At 36.4% G+C, this 26,808-nt stretch overlaps 1 protein-coding gene across 1 annotated transcript in view; it reads right to left on the bottom strand.

Moving 5' to 3' along the window:
• Positions 1 to 26,274, bottom strand: part of gmds (GDP-mannose 4,6-dehydratase) — a 173,006-nt gene extending 146,732 nt beyond the window's left edge. Inside the window, exons 1-4 of the mRNA XM_028028512.1 lie at positions 26,057 to 26,274; positions 13,351 to 13,395; positions 10,307 to 10,394; positions 9,782 to 9,891 (exon numbers count right to left, since the gene is read on the bottom strand). Of these exons, the coding sequence (XP_027884313.1) occupies positions 9,782 to 9,891; positions 10,307 to 10,394; positions 13,351 to 13,395; positions 26,057 to 26,155 (342 nt within the window). The 5' untranslated portion in view covers positions 26,156 to 26,274. The remainder of the gene's footprint in view (positions 1 to 9,781; positions 9,892 to 10,306; positions 10,395 to 13,350; positions 13,396 to 26,056) is intronic.
• Positions 26,275 to 26,808: the final 534 nt, after the last annotated feature.

Below are 26,808 nucleotides of genomic sequence, written 5' to 3'. Positions count from 1 at the left end.
ATTTATTTATATTATGCCAATTCCATAAACTTCTTTTTAAAAATATAAATTTGAGTCTCTTCAGTAATTTTTTTTCAAACTAGCATGAAAAGAAATAATTATTTGGATCTTTCTCCAAATTACCTTTCACATATTTTCAATACATGAACACATCTAGAATTACATATATGCTAAAACTGAAAAATTGCAGACAACTTGTTCAGGATGAGTTAGCAGGAGATTGTAGCAGAAAATGTTTAAAAACAGGCAAAACCTTGACGGTCCTTTAGCCACTGCAACAGAATCACCACCGAAATATGAAGATTTAGTCTTTTCACACAAAGATGGGTCGTATCTGACTATAATAAAACACTCATGTAATAACTGATAAGGACAAATGCATTTTTTAGATGTAAAACTTAGAAGAGCTTGGCATTCATCCCATCAAATTTTCCTTACTAATTTAATACTGGTCTGCCTTTCTAAATAAGTCTGCTCAGTTCTCATCTTGCTCCATTCAGTTCCCTTCAGTGTTTCAAAAAAAGCACTGAAGGGAGCTTCAAAATCTTGATCCTAATCTAAGATTTCTCCGATTAGGATCAATTTCTCTGGCAGAATTTCAACTGGGCCAATCAGCGAACAGAAGGAGTAGTTATGAATAATCATGTTGATTTTTTTTCTGTGCCATGGTTGTAGTTTGGCAATGGTAGAGGAAGAAGTGAATAAAGACATTCAGTACATTTTGGATATATACTTACAAATATTGAGCAAAAACAGTAGAAGCAAGAGGAATGTTATAGACAAAATGTTTCATCACAGTGGGATGATTGCTTACAGCACATGCAATTTCCAGTAAGCTTCGTAGTGTAACTTTCTTCATGATAGCCAACCATCAGCCTTCAAAACTACTTCAAAACTATTGTATGTTAGCACTCTCCTCCAGCACTGGTGCAAAGGTAGGAACGTTCGAGGGTTTCTGTCAAATATGTAGTAAGATCTTGGAAATACAAAAAAACTAAACCCTCAAGCACATTATTTTGTGTTTTGCCTTATAGGCTGGCACTAAAAAAGGTCTAAATATGAGAAAAATTATATTTGCAAATATACATTTGCACATACAGTATTTGATGGTTAAAAACTGAGTTAAGAACGTGTTAATTCAGAAGAATCTTACTATCACAATAAATATGCTGGCCATTAACTAAAATTAACTTTAAATAGGTGTTCTAACCTTTATTTCTATTTATCTTGCATTATCCATAATTGTCAGCATGATCACAGATTCCTGTAAATCAACAAAATGTGAATGCCGTTGAGCAGCTGCGCTCTTAGCATATTGCACCTGAAGCTCCTGCGCTCTCTGAGAATAAAAGCTTGTTTGTTTGGTTGACAGGAGACAAGTCTAGGAGCGGCTCATAAAAAACATGACAGCCTGATTTAAAACTTTAATGAATACACACAGGTAAAAACAGCGCCCTCCACACATTGATAAGGAATTCCGAACCACTTTTATTAACTGAGAGACTAAAACAATTACAAATATAAAGATTAGAATCTAATGCCATAACTCATCAACCTATTAAACTTTCATCTCTGTCCTCATCGCAAACATTGCCTCTGCTCTATGGTTGTTTTGCTCCAGGATCATCATTCCACAGCATTCAAATGAGTGAGATCATAGCTCATTACATCAAGATTTTGCAAGTTGCTTGCAACCCTTAAATTACCCAACAGACAAGCTCTTAAGCATGGACCAACATGTAGACACCGCAAACACTTTCAACTGAAGTCAGAAATACTAACTGCCTCTCGACACAAAATGTCTTCAATAGGGAATTTACAGCTTGTAAAATAACAAGAACAACCTCACTTAAGAGAGTATCTCCTGTTAACATCATAATTTCCCTTTTTTTAAAAAAAATCAGTTAGGAACAGTAAAGCTTTGAATCTAACTGAGGGTCTTAGAAAACCACCATACGTGATGGCTGAATTGCCCCAACTCGCCATCGGCAGGGGAAGTGTGTGTGTATCATCTTTGAGGGGGTGAGCATGCAGCAGAGAGGGCAGCAGAAGTCAGGACTTGTGTTCACAGATTAGCAACAATGTTTACTGTGAGTAATGAGCTTATGTCACTTATGGAGGGATTGAGCGAGGCTGCATCTTCTCGCTGTCTGTCAGGGCCGATATGGGTGTTTGGTAATATGGTGTAATTAAGAGTCTGCGACCGAAGACAAGAGACTGATTTCTCTCAGTGAAACCATAATAATGAGTGGGTGCTGTCTGACTGTCACTAATGACACAAACTAGTACAAACACCATATAAAAAGGCAATGCGTCTTGACAAAGCTTTTGTTTGTGAGTATAAAGTTGCTAAGTCTGTTACTGAAATCCTTTGGTACACAAAATAAAGCTTAAAGTCAACTGAGCTGAGTATGTTTGTGCTCTTTGTGTAAACCAGAACGGCAATGACTTTACACAGGCACTTCTATCACAGGTGTACCTATGCGCTAATACAAAGTGATCTTATCTGATACGATACTATATTAGTACAGGTGTGGCTGATACAGCATGTCATCACAAGCAGGCAGGTGTTTGGATCAAATCTATGTTATGGAGCCTTTCTGTGTGGAGTTTGCATGAACCTTTTGTGAATATTTCCCTCAAAGTACTTTGGTGTCCTCACATAGTTCAGAAATATCCAAGTTAAGTTAGCTGGTGATTTTAAAGTCCCACATTTAAATCCAGTTTCATTAAAACTGCCTATTTTGGTCCTGTGATGAGCAGTCAACTTCTCCAAGGTGTTTCTTGCCTCTCAAATACTGACTGAGGTTTAACCATTTATGTAGACATGCATTTATAAATTTATAAATGCAAAAGAGTTGATGGTAAAAAGAGACACATTTACTCAATCGCACTCACAAATGCACACAGTCATACACGGATTTGTAGATTGTTAAGCATTTTTTGTACGGTTCTTTGCCCAGGGAAACATCAACATGTGGCAGGAGACAGCTGAAATTAAGCCCACAACTTTCAAACTGCAAGACGACTACTCTTCCCATAGAGCCACAGTCACCCAGTTTTTTTTGGTGGCTATAGTGTTAGCAAGAGTAAATTGTCTTCCTTCAGAGCAAAGGATGGTAACAAATAAACTGAAATTATTTTTATGTATATCATCACTGTTTTTGTTGTTTATTCCAATAATACAACTAAAATTTTGTTTTTGCTTTTACAAAAGCATGAAAAATGATACCTAAAAGCAGTCATGTTTGCAATATAGCAATTGCAATGGACTGTTTTAATGCAATATTGCATAAGATATGGATGCATGTCATAATTTAAGAGTCATCCATTCCCACTCTGCATGTCAAAAATGTATTTACCCAATTGGAAGGCCTCAAACTGTCCATGATGTTCACGTCATATATATATTTTTAGTGTTTGAGACGCTATAGCTGGCAGTAATTTTAAGGAAAGAAATGTTATGAAAAAAAGGAAAAGAAATGTAAATTAATCTTAAATCTATAATATAAGTTTCAACAACTGTGTTTTAATTGCAAGTTTTCCTGATATCATGCAGCCCTAAATTAAGTAACCAACACCAACAGAATTGTCTGTTAATATTACTATATTACAAATGTCATGTAAAAAGAATAAGACATAGTATTATGCCTGATTGTTTTGTTTAATGTAGTTTTTTTACTTAAACATAGTTGCAAAAACAATTTTGACTGTGTCTTCAATTTAGAGCATTATTTCTTTTGGCATAATAACAACCTCCCTTATGTAACTACATATTTAGACAATTGCTTGCACATTTGATAAAGATCTGAAGCCATCAAATCTGAGACTCTGTGTGTAATTATCCAGAAGAAAAACAACATACAGCAATATGTTCTCTCAAAGCAAATCGCTTAGAATTAACTGAAGAAGATTCCAAAAGAAAACACACAACATCAACGGCTTCTGATAAATAATTTAAAAAGATCAAATGTGGATCTTCAAGGTCGATTACTGCCTAATGTTTCCCTGGAGGACATAGCAACAAGCACAGGAAGATTGATGAGCTTAATAAATATTTTGTGTAATTCCTGGTTACAGACTTCTCACCTCAGTGCTCAACTCACACAAACCAAACTAATTAACACAAACTATTCCAGCTTTGTGTCTGTTAATTGTTGTAAGCCTCGTAACAACAAACACGCCGAGGGCCACTGTCAATCACATACCATGTAGAAAAATATTTTACATAAATAATTGAGCACAAAACTAAAAAAAAAATACAGATAAAAAGGATAAAGTACATGACGTAAAAGAATGAGTTCATCTTTTAACCAGAATATTTGGTTAACTCTGCTTTACACTTTAGATGTCTCAATATTTAATTTTTGACTCATTTGAATTCAATTTAACAATTTAACAATAACTGACATTTACCCTCTCAGAAGATGTGTGTGAAGAAGTGACTAGTTGGCTCTATAGTGATTTTCAACCCCCCCAAAAGAAATCTCTGTTACGAAAAAAAATAAAAACAACTTTTACAAATCTAAGACTTTGTATCAACAACTAAATCTTTAGACAGAACTTAAATTCTAGATAATTGTGTTGTACATTCATAAGAACCTTTAAGTCCGTGTATTATAGCCAAGAAGGTGAAAATGCAAGATATAAAGCACAATTTTACCTTTGTCGTGCATCTATTGTTGAAGTTGTAATTTAAAATTCAAAATGAGAAACTTTCAGTATAATAAAAAGTTAAGAATAGCAAAAAAGAGAAGATATACCAAAAGTCGCATTGTTTTGTAAACTGCTATCTTTGCCATTTCCCGTCACATTTCCCTTCCCTTTATGATTTTTTATTTTATTTTATGATCATAATTAAAGGCAATGAAAGGAAAATATCTCTTTAGATATTTAACATGTTGGTGTTACTCGCAATAATCCTCCATCAAAGCAAGTATTTTCTTTTCCTTTATGATTTTATTGATGGCATTTCAAAAATGAAAATTATTCATTGAAGTAACCGTGATGCCAGAGGAGCACATTAGAGAACATTTCATTCTCACACATTTGTTTTATTACTGATAAAAGCCATGACTCAAAGCCACAAAGGAGCTGCAGTGGCTCACTAGTGCCATCTATAAATCAACAAAGTGAAACTGCATCTGCAGTTTATCTTGGCTTCGATGTATGAGACAGCTTGAAGGAAGACAGCTGAAGTGGAATATTTGGGGTTTGATTCAAGATACAGATGCAATCACAGATAGCTTTGTGATACTATTTATTGACTCCGTATATTTAGTTAACAGACCTCAGAAAACTCCCTCTTTGCTCTTCCTGTTTCCCTTTATCTTTTCTCTCACTACATATTTCCATGTGTTACAACATCTCAAAAACCAGAAAAAGGTCTGACTCATGAGTGGAGCAACATATCTGACCCACAAAACAACTGCAAAGCATTCCCTGAGCAGACCTATTTCTTTTGGCACATTGGACTATTCCCCAAAGCCAAGTTCACTCTCAAGTCCATCAAGGCCGAAGAGGCTTTCTGTTATCTAGGTCTAACCCATTAAAATTAGAGACTGGACACAGGCTTCCAGACCTCTGTGCAGCAATCAAACATCCACACTCCATTTAATAATTTTCCAAATGAATCCCATTGTATTCAATTCCATCCCACTAAATTCAATTCAGTTCAATTCATTTCCATTGTTTCCAATTCTAGTTTACCCAGTTACATTCAATCCTCTTCCGTCAATTCACTCCCATTCAGTTCCACTAGATTCAATTTCACTTGATTCAATGATTTTCTACTCAGTTAAATTCAACTACTGCCTACTAAATTACATTCCATTCAGTTGCATTCAGCTCAATTCAGTTCAATTCAGCTCAATTCAGTTCCATTTCTTTTCCATTCTGTAATTCTCATGTTGAAGAAAAACTGGCAGGTTGTAATGCAGACAGGCCAATAAACACATCGACAGCGAACAAACAGGGCAGACTTTGATGGGAAACAGGGGTGTTAAATCTTGTGTGTTTCTCTGACGAGGGAGCCTCTTCAAACCCTGATGTGGGAAAGTCCAAAGAGTAACCAAGAGAAAGAATTCTCCAAATAGATAATGGGAAGATAGTAATCCACTTTAAGAAGTTATTCACGTCAAGTTGGATACAACCTGATGTATCCAACAAAATAAGAAGTCTGTCTCCTTAGTTTGATCAGTTCTTTGTCTTCAAAACCCACCAAACATAAGACCCTAAAAACTTGCAGCCAAGTCTCTAACATTGCCCATTCAGTTCTGAACTCTTACAAACTGAAGGTTTTTGTTCGTGTTCTCATCCTCATTCCCTGAGCAAACCTTTTTTTTTTTTTGGCACAATATACATATTCCCTAAAAGCTGAGTGACCCTCAGTTGTGTCACTTTGTTTGTGTGTTAATAATTCAGACAATCTGCTGTTGCGTCTGCTGTGACAGGTGCAGGTGGGAAAAATTGTGTGTAGACAGCAACAAGGGTTTTGTCCGTGCCCTTCCTGTGAAGCGCGTCACTTGGACAACACAAAAGGATTGCTCTGAACCTTCAGATGTACAACACATTAGCAAGAGCACTTCCCCATTTAAGAATGTTCCTCATGCATATTTCAGGAGTGCAATTACCAGAATACTTTGTTCTCAAACATAAATTCATCATCTGTTGTTGTGACTGTTCTTTGTTTTTTTTTGTCTTACCTCATCTGAACATTTTATTGAAAAAGAAAACATTTCCCTTTATTATACCTACGCCATTAAGTGTAAGTCTCCTGTCCAACACCCTCAAACTCAGTCCTGTTTAGTTGTGTATGAAGTATTTTTACCTTTTACTTTCAGCACTCTGTTATGTTCCTACCACAGCAAGATGGGTATACTGAGCTTAGACCAACTAGATATTTCCTTTAAGCTATTGGTACATAATTGCTGCAGATGTGTTGATAAAACCATGATACCAATCTTCTGTTTCAGCATATCCTAAAGGTGGTCTTTTGGGTTGACATTTGGTAACTGGGGAGATCACTGGAGTACAGTAAATTCACAGTACTGTTTTTTATCTAATTAAATAAAGGTTTAATAAAAACATTTTATAAAACAATACTAAAAAAATGTCAAACTACTTCCAGATGATTTTTGCCTGGGCCACAGTGCATTATCCTCCTGGAAGAAGCCATCAGAAATGGAAAGGCACACCTAATTGCACAATAAATAACAGGATTTGAATCCGACTGTGTGATTATATTGTTTCTATAAAACAGGAGCTTTAATTGGATGTTAGTCTTTTGTAAAATGCTTTAAATGAGTAGTTTGTATTATGAAAATAACCCAAATTAATTTCAGATGGGATTTTAAGAATCCCATCTCAATGGTTGTTTCCATTGCATGATTTGCATTATTCTGAAGGAATAAATGTTCTTCTTGGAAATGATTATTCTTTTTGATGTGAAACAAACACTACCCAGTGTAAGTAGTTGAATTTGTTGTAGACTGTCAAATAGTAAGCCTGTCTCTCATGTAGGTATGAATAGATTTCCAAACTGGGAATCAGTCCCAAGCACAAAGATCAGACTTCTTTCCAGAGTAAAAGAAAAAGCACAAAAGGCCTTTCTGTTGTAGTTGGAGGATACTACATCTGGTTGTCTCTCATGTACTCTACAGTTGGTTCAACTATTCCCTGTCCACCTCCACCCATGCAAAATTAGAAAACAACTTCAATTCTGTTGTTGATAATGACCCTCTTTAGCGGAAACCAACACCCACACATCCTACGTCAAAGCAGAAAAGAGGCTCAAGCTATAGGAATCAGAAAGGATTCCCTGGAAGACAGAGGCAGGAAGAGACCTGGTGGGAATGAGACAGAAAGATGCAGAATAGCTGCTGTGTGGAATATGCAGGATGCCACTTCTCAGTAATTTAGCAGGCTGGGCTGTGCGGCATGGGTAGAGTGGCAAGAACAAAACCAGAGCAGGGTTTATTTGTGAGGAAACAAATAAAAATGAAAACGTTGTACAGGTACGGGGATTTTCAGGCCTGTTTCTGTGTGTGGCCCAAGGATGTGGGAGGTGAAAGAGCAGTCTTGTCCTTTTACCACAAAGGATGTGGTGAGCGGAGTCATCCATTCTCTCCTATTCTCTTTTTCTCTTCCTTTAAACTCACTGACATCTTATTATTATTGTTATTTTCTTGCTTAACATCTTGAAAGCAAAAAAAATGTGAATGCACAATTTGCATTAACAAGGATGTGAACAGATGGAAATAAATTGATCTTGTTCCCCACTTGTTTCACCATCCTCATACAAATTTGTTGTGAACTTTTTTTTTCTTTAAATTAAGTTCAAGGGAATAAAAGTAATTTGAAGTCATCTTAATTTTGGGGATTAGACCCAAATGGAGTTGGAAAACAACTGACTGACATGTAGCATTTAAGTTTGTGAAATAAAAATAAATCAGCTTTCAGTCCTGCGACCAGAAATCCCTGCTACAATGTTGTACTGCCTTATATCAAAATGTATGGGACATTAAAACTATTATAATGCTAGGAAATAAATTTATATTATTTAAATCGTCTGTACCTTATCACTGATATAATTTAGTATAAAAAAGTCTGATTCAAAATCTCTCTGGGAAAAGAGAATATAGAGATTATGTAACCATTTTTCAATGATAGTCGCTTCCAATCAGTTATTAAACAGACTTCTGCCTTCAAGTCAAAGCTATCATCTAAGGTCGTCAATATAAATATACTGTAGTCAGAAGAAAACTACTGACATCATCAAACAATCAGCTAAAACTCAAGCATTGTAACATATGTTAGAATTAGCTTATATGAGAGACAGCAGAAAGAAAGGGAAATGTCAGAGCAAGCAGTAGTTTGTATTTATTTTTTTAACAGGTCATTATTTTTTGTAACCCCAAACCAAGAAAGAGGAACGATACCACAACTTAGCTATTTGCCAGCTGACTGGGCTCTTCCAGTTATACTGTGGTTTACAAAATTCAATGTCTAAATTTAGACTCAGGATGAATCTTAAATAAAGAACAGCTATTACTCAAAGTTTCAAGCTTACATTACGAGAAATGGCTCTTTGCTTTTTATGAATGGTCTGAGTCAGCTCCTGGCTGCTCCAAAAAGATGAATGAAGATCAGTTTTGTGTGGAGACTGTGAATTAGATCACTAGGGGACAGAGGCGGTTCAGCCGGATCGTCTGGGATCCCTGTGAGGCTTACAGACAAAGACAATACTGTTATACAGACTGACCCATTCGAGAACATTTTACTTCCTGTCCCACCAGCCTTCAAAGGCTTTTTGCATTTCAGACGTTAGCTCCCCAGAGAAGAAATGTTTTTTTATAATGTAAATCTCTGTATTTGAAAAAAAAAAAAAAACATCTGGAAAAAATTCTCTCACCTTTTTCTTAAGTATTTTGGTGGTATGACTAAAGTACAATTTATGTCACATTTCGCTTGAAATGCAGCATAAATGCAGTGGGTTGATTAGCAAACCAATCCATCAACAGCACAATGTCAGTTCAAGTTTTACCAAAACATGTTTTAAATTTTCTGGAACACCTTCATCTTTCCAAATTGACTTTGAGAAAAGTATTTTTCCAAATCCCATCATCAGTGATATCTCATCAACCGTTTGTTCCTATATTCGCTTTTCTAAACACACAAATGACATTACAGGGATTATAGTGCCATAATGAAAATACCAGGCATTTTACTTCTGTATAAAGTCAATGAGATGACAGGAGGTATGGTTCTAAGATTACGCTACCTTGACATGGCTCTGAGCACCCAGGTTGTAGATTTCTGTTGGCTTCACCTCATTGATAATTTTCACCAGACAGGTGCTGTCAGTCAGGTCACCATAATGTAGCTTCATGTCTTAAAAAAAGTAGCATACATGGTTTTTTTCATCAAAAGGTGCATGGGAGACATGCTATTTTGAATATTTTATAAATTTATCTTAATTAATATCTTAGAATCATTTAAAAATAAAGAGTAAAACCCTCCGGTGCTGTTTTAAATAGATCAGAAAATGACCATAATCAGAAAAGATGACTTGCTGGTCAGTCTAATTTCACAAAAACAATCATTTTAAAACATTTTTGCTGAAAGAATTACTAAAATGATTTTTATGTGTGGATAAAGCATACATTCAAATGGAGGTAAAGATAAATTTTGTTGAAGCTTGTATATAAAAAAATAAGCCTTTTGTGTTTAACAGTTGTTCACAAATTGGTGCTAATTGGTTTACGACTGGGACCAATAGTGCAGACGTTGTCAACAAAACACTTACTGCCCTCCGTATGTGTCTGTGGGTTTTGGTAAAGATGCTCGATCCGACCTGTGTTGAAGGAGCTGGAACGCCGCAAAATACCATGAACCTGAGGAAAAAGAGAACAGATAAGACTGAAACTGCAAAGATTTGGTGGGCTTATTCATAAGGAGTATTTTTTTTAATTTTTTATTATTATTTACACAGTTACATTCCCCACCGAGTTACATATTTTCTTCACAATTTTTTCATGAATTAATATCTATGAACTGACTTAATTATGTGATCTAAGACACAACTACTAAATCAATTTCTTCATTTTATACAAGTTATTCTGGCAAAGTAAAAAGTATAAAACATACAAAATAATACTTGGCCGTAAATTTAAACCACAGAAAATATGAGACCATTCAACCTTTTCAGGTGTTACCATTTCTTAATCTTAGAGTCTTTCTTCTGGGCTTGTTTATCCCTAAAGACATCTTATAGTTCATATTTTCTTTTATTTTGTCATTTTATTTGTCTTCAGAGCCTTTAAACTTTAAATTTTAGGTCATTGAAGCACTTTTGACACTTATCTAGTAAGTAATCCATCTTGTACAATTTTGTTTCAAATAAAGAACCTTAAATTTAAATTTATACTTATTTAATCATTTACAAATCAATAGTGCCTATGTAGAAAGTAGTTTTAAAAAACTCTAAAAGCCAGAACGTTACTTATGATGCTGTCAAAAATGTGGCTGCACCTAATTTTGGTGCTAGTTACCTAAGAAAGAAAGTTTGGCACAACCACTGTCAGCCTGCCCTGTAATGAAGAAACAGATTCCTTCTTCTGTTTGGAAACTTTGGTCCAAAACTTGGTAAGAATCATCATTTCTTTTAACTGCTCTCCTAAATAAGATCTGTTTCTATAAAGCCAGACATCTTGCTTGCTTTTTAAATAAAAATGTCACACGAGTATGAAAAGCTGAGAAATAGAATAAGCTTGTTTACTTTGCTTCATTCAGCTTAGCTTTTATTTCTAAAAGTTTTCTGAAACAGTAAATACTTTACATTACAAAATACTGATATTACTTCAGCTCGGTGTTTAGTTGTTGCCGTCTGATCTGTGATCTTTCCTCCACATTCAATAGGGGTTTTATGAGGAAGGTCTGCTCAGGGAAGATAACAGGACCTGTTCCAATGGGAGTCCATTAGTGGGAGGACACTGTGGCCCGACCTCACTTCCTTTATTCACTGTGCTCTTCCTGCATGCCTCTGCACTCCTCTTTATTGCCACCCTTTCCCCCTCCACACCGCCTTATCAGTCAACCACCTCAAGCTGGAGCTCATCCACTTCCTGCCTGCTGTCCCTGAGCTGGGCAGCAGATGGAGCAATAAAAGCAGATTAAGATGAAGGTCAGTGTTTCTTTAATCAAGTTATAGTCTTTATGCAACTTATCTAGTTTTTGCTCTTCATAACACACATTTATATATAATTTTTTGCCTTTTTGTGTTACATCTAAATGTTTCTTATGAAACAAATTTCAGTACTAGTATGCTTTCATTTATCAAATTCGAAATGATTTGCAAGCCATTCTGTCTTCTTAACAAATACTAGCCTGGTTACTTCCAGACTAGTAGCATCAACACATCACTTTGAAATAACCTACTAACATGAAGTACGCTAAAAAATCTCAAGGAGGTAAAGATGATGAAACAATGGGTTAAAAAGTCATTTCTAAGGCTTTGGAACTTCAGTAAACCACAGTGAGAGCCATGAAATAATAAACAGAGAACACATGGAACACTGATGACCATTATTAGAAATGGCCACCCTCGCAAACTTAAAAAAGCTTTGTGGGGGCGTCACATGGTGCAGTGGTTAGAGCGGGTGCCGTGTATTCGGAGGTTCCAAAATCAGACGCGGACGTCCCAAATACGACTCCTAACCTCGGCTCCTTTGCTGCATTTTACTCCCTTTTCTCTGCCCCCTTCCTGTCAGATTACCGTTACATAACAACCACTAGTGCCAAAAAATTCTTTTAGTAAAAAGGCTTTCTGAAACTAGGCAGCCTGATATGAAAAGTCATTGCCCCTAAAACCAGCAGTACCACTCTAGATGTGCCATTCAGGATGGCAACAACTGCCATTTGGTATTGTCCTTCTTTAATAAAATTGTCTTCATTCAGACGCATCGGTGCCTTTTGTAAGCATGAACATGAGTGACTTGGTCAATCAAGCCAATAGCTGCTCAATCAGATTTGGATTTTATTTTTACCATTTCAGAGGAGCACATGCTGGTGTACAAGCAGTAGTTCAGATGTTATGGCTTCTTCGGTAAACCTCCCGAATGGGTCATTGATGTATTGTTGGTGTAATTTTGGGAGGCCAGTCAGTTCTTGGAAAGTTCCACCTTGTTCATGTTTTAACTTTTTATAAATAATGACTATTACTTTAGGTTGTTAAAGTCCAGTAACCTTAAAAATAACTTTGTACCCCATTTTGTTTCTTTTATTTAAGTCTTCTTTGTGTTGTCAGAGTTCCATCTCAGAGTTTTCTACAGTTCTGTAAGTAGTCTGACCTCATTATTTTTCCTCAGGTTATCTGTACCTGATGTCATAAGTTGTTTGGGACCAAAAAGGCAAAAGATTCCTTAAGAAATCTGTTAGTGGCAAATATTTGTTTGTCGGCACTGCTGCAAGACCCCTAAAAATACAACAAGCGTCAGATGAAAGTTGATGACCTCATTCTTAATGCTGTATGATAGCAACAATTTCCTGAGAATTAGTGGGACCCTTGGGTAAGCACCACAGTCAGGGGTGAAAGAGCTCATCCAACAGGAGGGTCTTATCAGGGCGAGGTGTGAGAGAACCAGTGTCTGTAAGAGCTGTCAAATCATCATTCCCCCTGGAGTTCCCACAGAGGTGGCTGGATGCTGCTTATCGAGGGAATGTTGCTGTGTGGATGTTGGCCTTCATGACTATCGACATTTATTTCTTATGCGTCTGTGAGGACGTCTGAGCGTCTGAAGAAAAAAGATCTGTTTCTTTTTAAGGTTGCAGTGTGTGACCTGTCTCTCTCACCTCATAGCCTTTAGCAAGTAGGAACTCAGCCAGGTAGGAACCATCCTGAAAAGAAAGACAAGACTTAGGAATAATGCATACAACTAGAAGAAGCCACACTGTTCCATTTGGATTACTTGCTGATCTATCTTTCATTTGCAACAGAAAACTTTAAAGTATTGTATTGCTCAACAAGTCACAAATACAATAAGTATGACTCTGAAAAGTAGGAACAGTGCACACTACAGCCATCTTTACTGATACAATTCATCAGCATAACAAAATGGCTTGTGTCACCAATGCAGTATAAACTTCAGGTAGACTGAAAGAGGACAATAAGCTTAGAAACAACATACCTTCAGAAACATACACAGAATTTGTAAGATATGTACATTACTCTGACCATGTAAACAAGTAAGTAAATACCATAAATGCAAAGCATATCACAACACAACAATTCACCCTTGAATGGCCAATGGGCGATCATGTCTTCATGTTAACCATATAACTGCATGAAAGAAACTAATAACTCACAGAAACATGAACCACAATAGAAAGATAAATGAATACCCAAAATCATTTCTTTGTGTGAAGCAAGTTTTCAATATGATTAGGTACTTTAATACTTAATGTACTATTTGCTAACTAAGATTATTTACTGAATGCCAGGCGTGCTCATTTGATGAAAAGTAATAAAAACCCTTAAAATATAAGCAAAAATTAAAAAGAAAATGATCATAGTACAGTTTTCAGTTTTCTAGAGTAGTCGGAAATTAAAAACATATTTTTTTACTTTTAGGTTGATGCATGAAATTATTGATGATTATGAAACACGATAGCCAGATTTAGTGGCATAATGTTGCCCAGAAAGGATCGTAGTACTTGGGGAAAAAAATGACCATAAATTAATTCATAACTCAGTTGTTTTTTCCACATACTTAGAAATCAAATAATTTAAAGGTCAATAAAATACAATGACATCTTTAGTGATGTTGGAAACAACCCTTAGGAAAGCTGTATGACACAGCCCAGCAGTATCATGAGAGTCATGGGATCAGATGCAACATCCGCATGAATCTGGAACTCTTGGCTAACCCATGTGTGAGCAAGCACTGTCAACAAGGTCTAATTTGCTTGCCACATTTTCTTTCCTGCTCAAACTTTCCAATTGCACTCTATGAAAGACTCTAAGAAGTCATAGCATTCATCTATTGGTAGCCTTCATAAACTACAAACACACACATATGCATACAGTGGTTCACAAAACAGCCCTGTGCTTCTCTTCTTGTCCAAGTCTGAAGTGAGAGATCAAAACAATCTGCTCTGAGCTCTGACAAGCATCAACATATTTTGGGTTATATGAGCTCCTGTTTTGAAATGACTAAAATTAAGTTTCCCTGAGATCTACCAAGCGATCGAGTTTTCAGATGACGAGGTGATTTAAACTCACTGAAACACATAAAGTAAACAACTTGAGTGTTTGAAAAAGAAAAAAGAAAAAGAAATAGCCGGTAGCAATGACAAAAAAAACAAAAAACTGATTATCGGTGATACAGAAAGCCAACAACATTAAAAAGTTGTAGACATGAACTCACAAACTTATTTATTTTGGATGTCCAAATAATACAATGTGCTATTGTTGTCAAACAAATTAAATTGAAGAAACTGACCTCGTTGTCATGAAGAGCAATGTTTCTAGTCTGAATTTGACTAGATTCAAAGCATGATCAAAATATACAAAATATTCTAAAGCACTTCATGTTTTAGAAGTGTTTTGTGGCTGTAAAACTTCTCAGGCATGTATACCTAAAGGATAATCAACTTTGTTGTATATCTTTTCCTTCTGGATACAAACAGAAGAGTCCACACTAAATTTGTCTAAAAAGACAGAGAACTCTTCATGTACTTGCTGTGTGGCAAAAACATTTTGCAAATCATATGCAAATGCTTTTAATGATCACTTTCTTCAGCAACTGAAGAAAAATAAAACAAAAAAGCAAGATATTTTTCATTTCCCCAAGGCACAATCCTTTGTGGTGCGAGAGAAACGAATGACTTTAAGAACAAATACTGTGAGGATTGGTGCGTAATTAAAATAGATTTTAGTTCCTGCCTTCAGTTTTACATTCTTATGTTGTCTTTTCAGGATTGTTCCCGGGATCTGCAGGTTGAGCAGCATGAAAGTTGGTTGGCACGGATGCCAAAGCTGTTTCTGCATAAAGCAAGGGTGATACTCTAAGCACTGGCACCCTCTCATCCATCCAAGTAGCGTTCAAAGCTCCAGCTGGTGTCATGTTTTCCTGTCCTTGTGCCAGGGTCAAAACGTTCCATGCAAGTACAAAACGGGAAAAAAGACAAGCTTAAAGTGCTTCAGCTCTGCCTCTAAACAAGAAGCTCCTTTGAGGCCACATTATCCCATAAACCCTGGCTTCACCTCCTTGTTTCCTGTTTTGGGGAGCTGTGTGCTGGAAGCCACAGAGGCAGACATACACACAAATACGTAATGCAGTCACCTGTCAGACCAGCAGCCACACCACAAACTCACCAAAAGTTCATTTAGGAATGTGACAAAATGATAACCTTGCTCTACAAATAAAAGTCTGGTCAAGTGATTGAAGAAGACCTTCAGTGGTTCAAATGATTCATACAGTAGTCTTATTGGAAACTAAGTATAAAACTCATGAAGGCATTAAAAAGATATTGCCTGCAGGAAATGCAGATCAAGTTTTTTTTTTTTTACTAAACAAATCAAATCTAGACAAGTAAGAATAAGCAGAGATAAAGTGTGAAAAAATAATTAAGCAAGTGAGGATTGTGAGCATATATTTTTATTTTACCAACCAAAGTTGTAAAAAAAATCTGTCCTCTATGATTATTTTTATTAATGTTTTATTAATAAGTTAGCAATTTGGTAAAATATATAAAACAGACATTCACATTTCCACGAGTCTAGATAAAACTTCAAAACCAAAACTATAAATTACATTTTAATTTTATGAAGGAACAAAAACCAGGCTGATTTAGACATGAGAGATGTATATTTATGAATAAAGCAGAGATGATTAAAGAAATAATGTGAGAGTTGGCTGCCCTCTCCTGGTATAAAAGCAAAATTGGGAAAATATAATTTTTAATACACTCCCCTCTGTGTGGCGTCTGATTCACAATCAAGCCACCTGTCCAAGGAGCCAGCATAAAACACTCCAAACTATGTCCAATATGCAAGAAACTCTGAAAGTGTCTGCAGCCATGAGGCATACATCTATGTAAACACAGGAGCCAGGCGTGCTTTAATCCATCATTGTGTGCAGACTGCAAATGAATCACTTTAATGTGTTTTCTTTAGACCGCAGGCAGAAGCTGGCACACACGGCAGCAGCCTGTAATTACGTCTGATACAGCATAATGACGCTGCAATCACAGACCTTAACACACACCGGTTTGGATTTCTAACCTTACTAGGACATTATACCAACTTCCACTGACGTTAGAAATTCCTTCTGTGACCAACACCAAAACTAGCCCTAATAATTAACCTAAGCTTAGTCTGTTCCCTAGCCCTACATCCCAAAACACTGTTCCATTATCACCAGGCTTTGGTCCCTATAATGTCCATCAGTCTGAACAAGCAAGGTGACAGCATAGGTCATTGCAAATCAAGAATAAAAATGACTGAAGGAAGAGATATTCATTTCAAACAAATATGTCAATTACCAGTTAAGAAATTGAAATCATTTTGAGCTTTAGCAGCTGTTCTTGTTTGATCAATCAGCAAGATCATTGCTTCTTATACCAACATCTTAAGGTAACCTTACAAACTTGATTAGATGAGCCTTCAAAAATTCTAATTTTGAAGGTAAAATCAAACATGTAATCCAGGAATATATCTCAAGTATGAACCATGTGACCAGTAACAAAGCTGACATGCTAAAATCATTTCTTTTTTTTATTCTCATAAAAACTAGCAGAGCATCTAATTTGAATCAGTAATTATAGTAAACTTTTGTCATTCTGCACACTACACTTCTTGGCACGGTTTGTGCTACCCCTGAAGTCGTTAAGAAAAGGGGAATAATGGTGCAGGAAGTGCTAATGGACACAAATCTCGCTGAGTGGACAGGGTAGAACTGGTTAAAGTCATGCCAAGAGAAGGGGCTAACATTGCTTCTAAGTTAACTTTAAAACTTCAAAGAATGTCCTTTGGACAGATAAGATGTGGTCATAACGCAGACTAAAATTTTAGGGGCAAAAAACCTAAACAAACAGCACAAATGGACTGAACTTAAAGCTGAAGATAAAATAAATACAAAATATGGAAATTCCTGGAGGACATTTTTTTTCCCAGAGAACAAAGGTTTTGGAAAACACTTATTTTTCACCAAGACAACAAGCTTAAGCATCCAGCTCAGGGTTTCCCCCAGAAAACTTGCTAAGCCTGGTGGTCGGGACGTCGAGGCGATCCACCGGGGTTTTGTATTAAAAGATGTTGAGTAGACAGGAAACGTAAAAATATTACTGGGTAATGTTACTGGAAGACATTGCCAGTAAACGCTATTTAAACCCACAACTATTCTTAAAAACAACAAATCAAAGAATACAATTAAAATTAATATTAATTATTTGCACTTCTGTTTAATCCAATTTAAGTCAGCAGCTCCATAAAGCCCCCAGATGCCCTATAAATATTAATATTTTAACACAGACCACAGTTACATAAATGTAACATTGTTTATTGAGATTATCAATGCTGCTAAATTTGATTTAATGGTTTCAGCATACATAAATTAAAATATTTTAAGTTGTTTAACATTTAAATGTAACATTTTATGGAGCTGGCAAGTTTACCATGTAAAAGTTCAAAGAACAATATTCATAGTTAGATTGTTTTGTTACCACAGCAACAATCTGATGCTGTGAGCTTAATCTTTGAGTTTGAGCTCTGTTTGTTCACAAATACAAATTAATAAACTGCAATTATAACTTATTGCTTTTAGATTGGCCAATTAAACTACCACCCCTCTCCCAGATTAAATCTAACACAGAAGCTGTTAGAGGTGCTGATGTTTTAGCACCAAAAGGGGCCTCTAAGTTAAATTCTGCTCCAGGCCTCATACAGCCTTGGACCGGCCCTGCATGGTGAGTTACATCCGCTGCACTGTGCAGATGCTCAACAAATGGGAGATTTAGTTCTCTAGAGAAACATAATTCCTCATAGGGGGTTGATGTAAATATCCACACATCTCCTTTGAGTGAAAGGAGGCACGCAGGTAAACTTCCCACATCCAGCTGCTGCAAGACAACGCGCAGAGGTGCCAACGGTGTGATTGGTCCGTACTCCCGGCTTTAAATGCATCAATTATAAGCCTATCTTCTATAAACATATTTGTTAAGAACAAATCTGCCAGTGAAACGCTCAGAGCAACAGAGACGCTTGCAAAACTAATAAATAAAAAAATTAAGCGATTTTTTTTTTTCTTCCTAAAAACAAAAACAAGCAAGGCTTAGCCTGGCAGGGGGCTAGTAAAGCATGGCGGGCTGCCAGGTTTATAATACACTGGGGGGAAACCCTGCAGCTAAAGCTACACAGGCAAGGTTTGAAGATGACAGGTGGATATTCTGGAGTTGCCCAAAGCCCAGATCTCAACGTGATAGAGAAATTTAGTCAGAACTTGAAAAGGGCTCTTCACGTCAGACCACCACGCAACGTGACAGAGCTTGAACAGCTACAAAGGGAAGAATGGAGGAAAATTACAGCGTCCAGATGTGCAGTCTGACTGAGATCAGTCCACACAGACTTTGTGCTGATTGCAGCCAAAGGTGCATCTACTAAATTCTGAATATTTATGCAATCACTTATTTGTGTCTGCAAATATTAATTATTTTGTAGAAATCAGTTTTCACTTTGATATTAAAAGGTTTTTCTTATTTTTCTTTGTCAAATAAGACTAAATTTATTGATCTGGATTGATTTGTTAAAGCAATAAAAATGGTAAAACGTTCAAGGGAATGAATACTTCTTAGAGGCACAGCATTTAGTCACTACATTTCTACACTAGAAGTAAATATCCACTCATGAAGTATCAGTCAGGATGCCACTACAAAGTCTCTAACAGCCACTTAGGAAAATTTGCTTTAAACGAATAATGACGTCATTCAAGTATTTAGCATATCTTCAATGCTAAATCTGGGTTTTAGTTTCTGGCGGTTCACCTATACAGTCCTTGTCACATGTTTTTCAAACTGTAAACTAATGAAAACTAAGTCAAGAAGAAGTCTGTCCTAAAAATAAACTAGAGTTGGAGCTAAAGCAATTCTCCCTTTTGGAATAATGTGGTGCGATGGCAGCAGGGAGAGCTCCCCCAAAGCATATTGCTCCTTCCAATGTAATAAAGTCAGCCATTCTCACTTTCACACAATTCTAGACTTATGAAAACATACTTATGAATATCATGTTGCCTTTCTACCATGAGATCAGCCAAGAATATTATGCTTTGGAACTTTAAAACTGCCTGCAATTTCCTGTGGTGGAAAACCCCCTGAAGAGAGCATTTTGTTAGGTTACATTTATATTGTTGATGAATCAATAAATCTAGTTTGTACAAGACATCTAATCTGGTAGCAAAATGAATGTAACATTTTTATATAAAATCCAATCACTTCTTCCTTATCTGAAATGTAATCGTCATTAAAATGTTTCTGCTTAGAAAACAACTGAATCTATCAAAGAGGAGTTGTTTTTCTATGATGGTGGGAAAATAAAGTAATTTTAAAGATAGTTGTGCCAATTATCATAGAAGCTGGTTGATAAACTTCACTCTTAAGGCAGCTAAGGCAAGCATGCAGCTAATTCAGATTTTTACAACTGCAGCTGAACTCATATCTACTCCTGCATTAAGAAGTCCTCTGCCAGACTTCTGTCAGAGGAAGAATCAGTCTTTAAGGAGCCTTCAGCAGCCATTATGAGCAACAGAGGAGATGTGCGCATGGATTCTTAGCTTTATGATTATTGTTGCTGGCACTTGCTCAGAATTTATCCTGTGTTGCTAACGGTGGAGCGAATGGAAGGAGGCGAGGAGGGAATGAGCGGATTAAATAGGAACAAAGACAGAAGGGTGAACAGGAGTAACATCAAACAGTTTGAGGGGTCAAAACTCAACATATTGATGTTTTCTCAGACAGAGTGGAAAAGAGATGTTTAACAGCTCAAAGGCAGAGTAAAGTTTTATTGTCGCACAGAGAGCTTGAAGCTGTCCTTTCTGTAACCCTGAAGTATCATCCAGAACCCCCTGCACGGCCCTGCTGTTACGGCTTGGCACGCAGGTGGTCTCCTATAACTCACACCATCTCGGCCCCAATACTTCACACCGAGACAACGCTCAGAAATATTCCGAATGAGCAGCATGCTGTCCTAGAATTTATGAACAGTAGTTAGCGAGGTGATTTACGGATTCGCCGTGACTCCTGCGGGCCCAATGTGTGATTTCTGAGATGGTGTATCCAGATGCCTCTTGCATGAGCTCTCAGTATACCTCAGTAATGCCATGACGGGAAAAATAAAAATGAATTAATGCTGTTATTCTTCTTGTCTGTTAAAGAGGGCGAGGGCAGATGGGGGTTTGGAAAAGTGCTGCTCAACACGGGAACGTGAGACTTTCCAGGAGCTCCGATGGCCGCCTCTGAAGGGCCGCATTCTGGGAACGTTAAGAGTGACGGCTGCTGCTTCAGACCATAGCATTTCCTACAGCTTGAGGCCTATTTGCTCTGATCATCATCTGCTACACACAGACATGTGGATGCTTCAACACACAGCACATGCTCAAATGCAGGTGCTCTAACAAGCAAATAAGAAATTTTGACAGGCAGTTGTGTTCTGTATTCACTTTTTGAGCAATATTGTGAAGAATTAAACACTAATACAATATATAAATATCATTTGGTCTTTTGAAAACATTCTTTAAAAAATCTAACCCTAACTCATTGACTCACCGTAACGCTTGTGATTTGCTGTAAGAACAAAAGGTTATTATTTTAAAGCTTACGGGTGGATTTTAGAGCTACACTAAGAGATTTTTTTTTTTAATTATGAGAAAAATGTCATAATAATATGACAAAATAATCATACTATAAGCAGAATAAAGATACAATGTTACCAGAGGAAAGACAAAAATTACAAGAAAAAATGAATTTTTCTCGTTCTAATGAGAAAAAAACTTCAACAGAGTTGTCAAGATCTAACGTGACCAGACTGGCTAGTCTGTGTTTTTTTCTTCTAAATGGACACAGTTGTTTGTTTTTCTACTACTGACAATAATTTCATGCTGATGTGTTAAAAGATATTGTATTCCCTTATTTGCAAAACACATGCTAAAGAATAACTACACAAGATCCTCAACATTCCTCAGTTTAACGCTGTGGTACGACTGCTTGTTCTGATAAGATTTCTCATAAAATTACTAGTTTGTTCTTATAATATTACTATTTTATTCTGGTAGTACTCTGACTTTATTTTGGTATTATTATGAATTTATTCTTGTAACTTTTTAAAACTAATTACTCAGAGACTGGCCCTAAAACTCTTCTAAAAACTGACCTCAACATCAATGTAAACTGAATTAGCCTTAGCGTTTTCTTTGATCATAATTTTTCACTTTTTTGACAACAAAATTAATGTAGAAAAACGTAATTTGAAATCTGATTGATCAAAAGCCTTATTTAGATAAATCAGTTTTGGCTAATGTTTATAAAACATTCAATTTTAAGTAAATCAAGTTAAGTGGACATTAAACTTGGATCAATAAGGTTATTCTAACATTACTTTATGATTTACGTACAATGTGAAAAAGTAATGTTACAAAATCTCCACAAATTTACTCACAGTTTGAACTGAAAGCACACCCAGTCGTTTGCGATTCTGCAGCAGGAGTTCAGATAAGAACCAAGAGTTAAAGTTTCCTTTTATGCTAAACTCCTCTCCTTAGCTGTAACACCCTCAACAGATCTAGTTAAAGAACCTCAGATCTTCGTATTTTCCGAGAAGACCAATTCACTTTCAAACTGCAGGTTTACTTGTGAGTTTCAAAGTAGAATGGGAGGCATATTGAACCATTTTTAGTCTACTTTCCTGTGATTCTGATTCCAGTTTTAATTAGGGAGACAGTGTGTCCACTTGAACTTTGCAAAAAAATTGAGACAAAATCTTCATCTCAATATTAATCTGTGTAATGTTGAAATTGCAAATGATTATATTGAGGTGATAATTGGAAACCGTGGGTTAATTATAATCAATCATAACATTTTCCTGATATCATGTAGCCCTGCAGTCTACTACAAAGTCTTAGTTTGAAACAGTACTTCATAAGAAAGTCTAAAGTTATGACTGGATGAAATGAGATTAAACAGCTCTTGCCCAAGACTCCTGACAGGTTGGCTGAACTGAGCACTTTTATCTTCAAATATCTCTCATCACAATAAAAATACATTAAAACAACACGATTGTCAATTTGTGTTTCTGCTGCAGCATTATTTCTGCTGAAAAAATATCTTCCTGTCTACTGTTAGTTACTATGTGGTTGACTGATCCAGTCTGTCAAAAGTTGGACATGAATTGGATCTGTTTATTTTGTAACACCCGTTGAAATGACTTTTTCTGCAAATAGATTTAACATAAAAGGAACTGAGTCCAAATGAAGAAATTTAAATATACACAAACAAGACCACTCTTTCAACGGACACAGTTTTGATCTGGATATTTATAGAACGCAGCCTGGCCTCACGTCAGAGTAAGGCTTATTGTGAAAACAAGTTCTTCATTTACTAAGTGAAACCACATTGACAAAACTCCAGCCTCCAGGTATAAAAACATCAAGAACAAAAGTCACTCAGGTAACATAATGCACATCTGTAGATATGAACGGATTGCGAACTGCAGCACCTCAATCCAGTATAGTCAATCTGTCTCCCCTATTTACAAACATTTGTATAAGTGTTATTTAATTTATTGAAGACTTTTCTCTTAATAAAAAAAAAATGTTTCAATATAAATTTGTATAAATTCAAAATGATAATATCTGAATGTTTTAAAATATACAGACCATTACAAATCTACCGAAGCAGCTTAAATTAAAGATGATTAAAAAGTAGTTCTGTGAAGGAACATTTGAATCTGCTGCCCCCGAGTGGCCAAATGATGTGGATTACTAAACCTAATTTAATTATTGCTTCTTTTAAATCCACGTGTTGCAGTTAGTATGCCAATCGTTTTTATGGATTTACCTGAACTTTGACTTTACATTGCAAATATGGGGAAATAAAATACACTACTCCATCATAAATTAAAATGAAATTTAGCATTTTGTTGTTGTATTGACTTCTTTTAAAAAAGAAAAAAAATAAGACAATGTTTTTTATGTCATCGGTGTACAGTCTTAAATGATTACATATATTATGCCATGACTATTAACTTTAAGGATATGCAACATAAATATTGGTTTTAAACTGTAAGCAATTCCATTGCACAATACTGAAAGTGGATGTTCACTTGGTTTATGTGAAAAGAGCCCTAAACATGTTGTCCAGTCCTAATTAAAGGGCTGTATAAAATAGGACCATCCAGTAGCACAAAAGATAGCTACTCATCATACATTAGCTTCAAGGAAAAGACAAGAATTGACACTTTCAGTACCACACAGCATATATTGAAATAAAAGTCTGCTAGAGTAGACACATTCATATTGCAATAATATTGAGAATGGCATGAATAGATGCATCTATGCATGAATGAGTATCATGAATGAATGCATCAATGTATAAATGGATGAATGATCATGAATGAAAAAGTATAGTTTTTCATGGTGGGGAAGCTTGGTGAAATGGCCACACCTCTAACAGTTATCTGACACTGAGCTGCTTCCTATGCCCCAAACAAAAGACTAACACAAATACCCCTTGAAATAAGACCTTGTAAACATTTTGCCATGAGGTTTAAAATCACCACAAAAGAGAACTTCTAAAAAAAATTATATTCAAAACTATGCCTTTTTATTTCTACATGCCTAATATTAAACAAACCGTGCACAATTTTATGGAAAATAAACAAAGTTGAGAAACCAAAACATAAAAAGTGGCTCAAACAATTAGGTTATTATTGAGGAGAATTGCAAATTGCTACTTTTCTGATTTGATTGTTTTCTGATAGAGCAAGAAGAAAGCTTTAGGGAATGGGACGCGAGTCTCTCTTTCTTCTAAACTGCTTGCTGTACTGAGCAAATGTTATTTTGAGTAAAATTTGCGAGATGTTTGTGATTTTATTTACAAGTGAATTTGGAAACTGAGTTCACAAAAGAGAAATTGTTTTCAGGGGCCGCATGAAATCATTTAGGAGAAAATAGACGGCCCACAACAGTCAAATAGATTCCTATTCAGTCAAATAGATTCCTATTTGAATAGATTCCTATTTGACTCTGAAATTTTGCTTTTTTCTATTTCAATATTTCCTTTTTACATGGGAAATTGAGAGGTTATTCTGAATTGCTACTAGCAGTTAAGTCACAAGACAATTTTACCTAATTTGTGTATTATAGAAACATCTCCAAAAGTGCAGCGGTCACTTATTTTTTAGTCTTAGAAAATACTTAAGGTGATGTTATAGTTTCAAGATTGGCCAATCGCCGCATGTTATCCGAACCTATCAGGCAAGCTACTAAAATTGTTGGTTCTTGCAAAAAAGTATCAGAACACACAGTTTGTTTGAAGGTAACCAACTTCAGCAGATGCCCCCCACACAACTTGCAGAACTTTAAGAATCTAATGCAAACACCTGGAGCCTGATTCAGCATCACATCTACAGGGGTCTAGTGTGGAGTCCATGCCTCAACGGGTCAGGTCTTTATTTGACTGCAATCTGAACAACACAATATCAGGCTGGAGTGTTCTTGCTTCTAAACACAGTGAATAATTTGAATAAACAGACTGTATTTGCTTCTTGAACATGCTGTTTGTTCATATCAACCAAATATAAGTGTGTTCAAAAACTAAAATCAAATGAAAGACATAAATGCACTGCAGCAACTATATCAAATATAAAACCAGCCATCCCTGTACAACTATTTATAACTCTTCCACATGAACAAGCAGATGCAGCATCCTGATTCAGACATTGAAAATATATCTCAATGTTTGCAACAAGACTGACAACTAAGTCCTTTTTTTACTGAGTTAATACAGAGTCTGCTTTTCAATGAAAGTATGGCAATGAAGACACAAAAAGCACTTTCTAAAATGAACTTTAGTTTTCTTTTGGGGGTTTAGGAACAATTTTAATTTTCACATAAGCATATGCCTTATGTATTGCTTTTGGAATATATTTTGAGTTTGCTTTCAACCACACCTCCACACCACAACCAAGCCGGTAAACCTGTTCCCATCCCGGATGGGATGGGACCGGCAGTTGTGTGCATTGATAATAATCATTTCCTTGTTTCGTCACAGCCTTTTTTGAAGTGACACGCGAAGTGATGTTATTCGAAAACTAGCTAAACTTCATTAAAACGCATATCCCTGCAGTATATTACTCAGAGAGCCTCAAACAGACACACAACCACGGAAATACGATTTTCCAAAGAGAATGCCAACATAAGCATACAGAGACCTCCTGGAAAATTCACTTTAACCCATTTTTCATAGACAACTCAGTGCCTGAGAGCCTCCAGAAGCACCAGCAGGCTGTTACCTGACCGGTGATGCCGGTTACGACAGCGACATTCCTCTTCTTCACACCCTCTCCGTTGGCCGACGAGTCCGCCTTTGCAGCGTCGAAGCACTGAGCCATTTCTTTCTCAAGTCTTGACGGTTCACTGCGCCAAAAATACAACCGTTGGAACCAAACGAAGGTGAGATCTTGTTGGCAGCAGCCCGGGGACCAGCGAGCCTCCTCAGCATCCGTAAACCTATGACGCAAACCAATCAGAAGCCAGCAAGTGGGAGGGAGCTTTAAGAGGCGTGTGTCCGGAAAGGCTGTTTATCATAGCGCCCCAAATGGAGGGGAGAATTAACTACATCCGTACTGCTGTCATTCCTGGGTCCAGGGGAGTGACAATTTAACAAATCAGTCATATTTGTAGGATGTGTATATGGAAGATCAATAGGGCCACTGAAAATATAATAACTATTATGACTTTAATCTCAGATTTGTCACTTTATTGACTTTGTATAAGCTTAAAGTCAGATTAACTTTTTCCAGTGGTACTAATTTTCTAGTATAGAGGGCACTATATATACAGTATATATATATATATAAATTCCCTTCTCACCCACCGCGGGTGGTTCTTATCCTCTGAGCTCGGGTCCTCTACCAGAGGCCTGGGAGCTTGAGGGTTCTGCGCAGTATCTTGGCTGTGCCAAGGACTGCACATTTCTGGACTGAGATGTCTGATGTTGTTCCTGGGATCTGTTGTAGCCATTGGTCCAGTTTGGGGGTGACTG

The sequence above is a fragment of the Xiphophorus couchianus genome, chromosome 9 (genome assembly GCF_001444195.1).
Source record: "Xiphophorus couchianus chromosome 9, X_couchianus-1.0, whole genome shotgun sequence".
NCBI lineage: Eukaryota > Metazoa > Chordata > Actinopteri > Cyprinodontiformes > Poeciliidae > Xiphophorus > Xiphophorus couchianus.
Note: the sequence above shows the minus strand (reverse complement) of the source record. Positions and strands in the feature narration are given on the sequence as shown.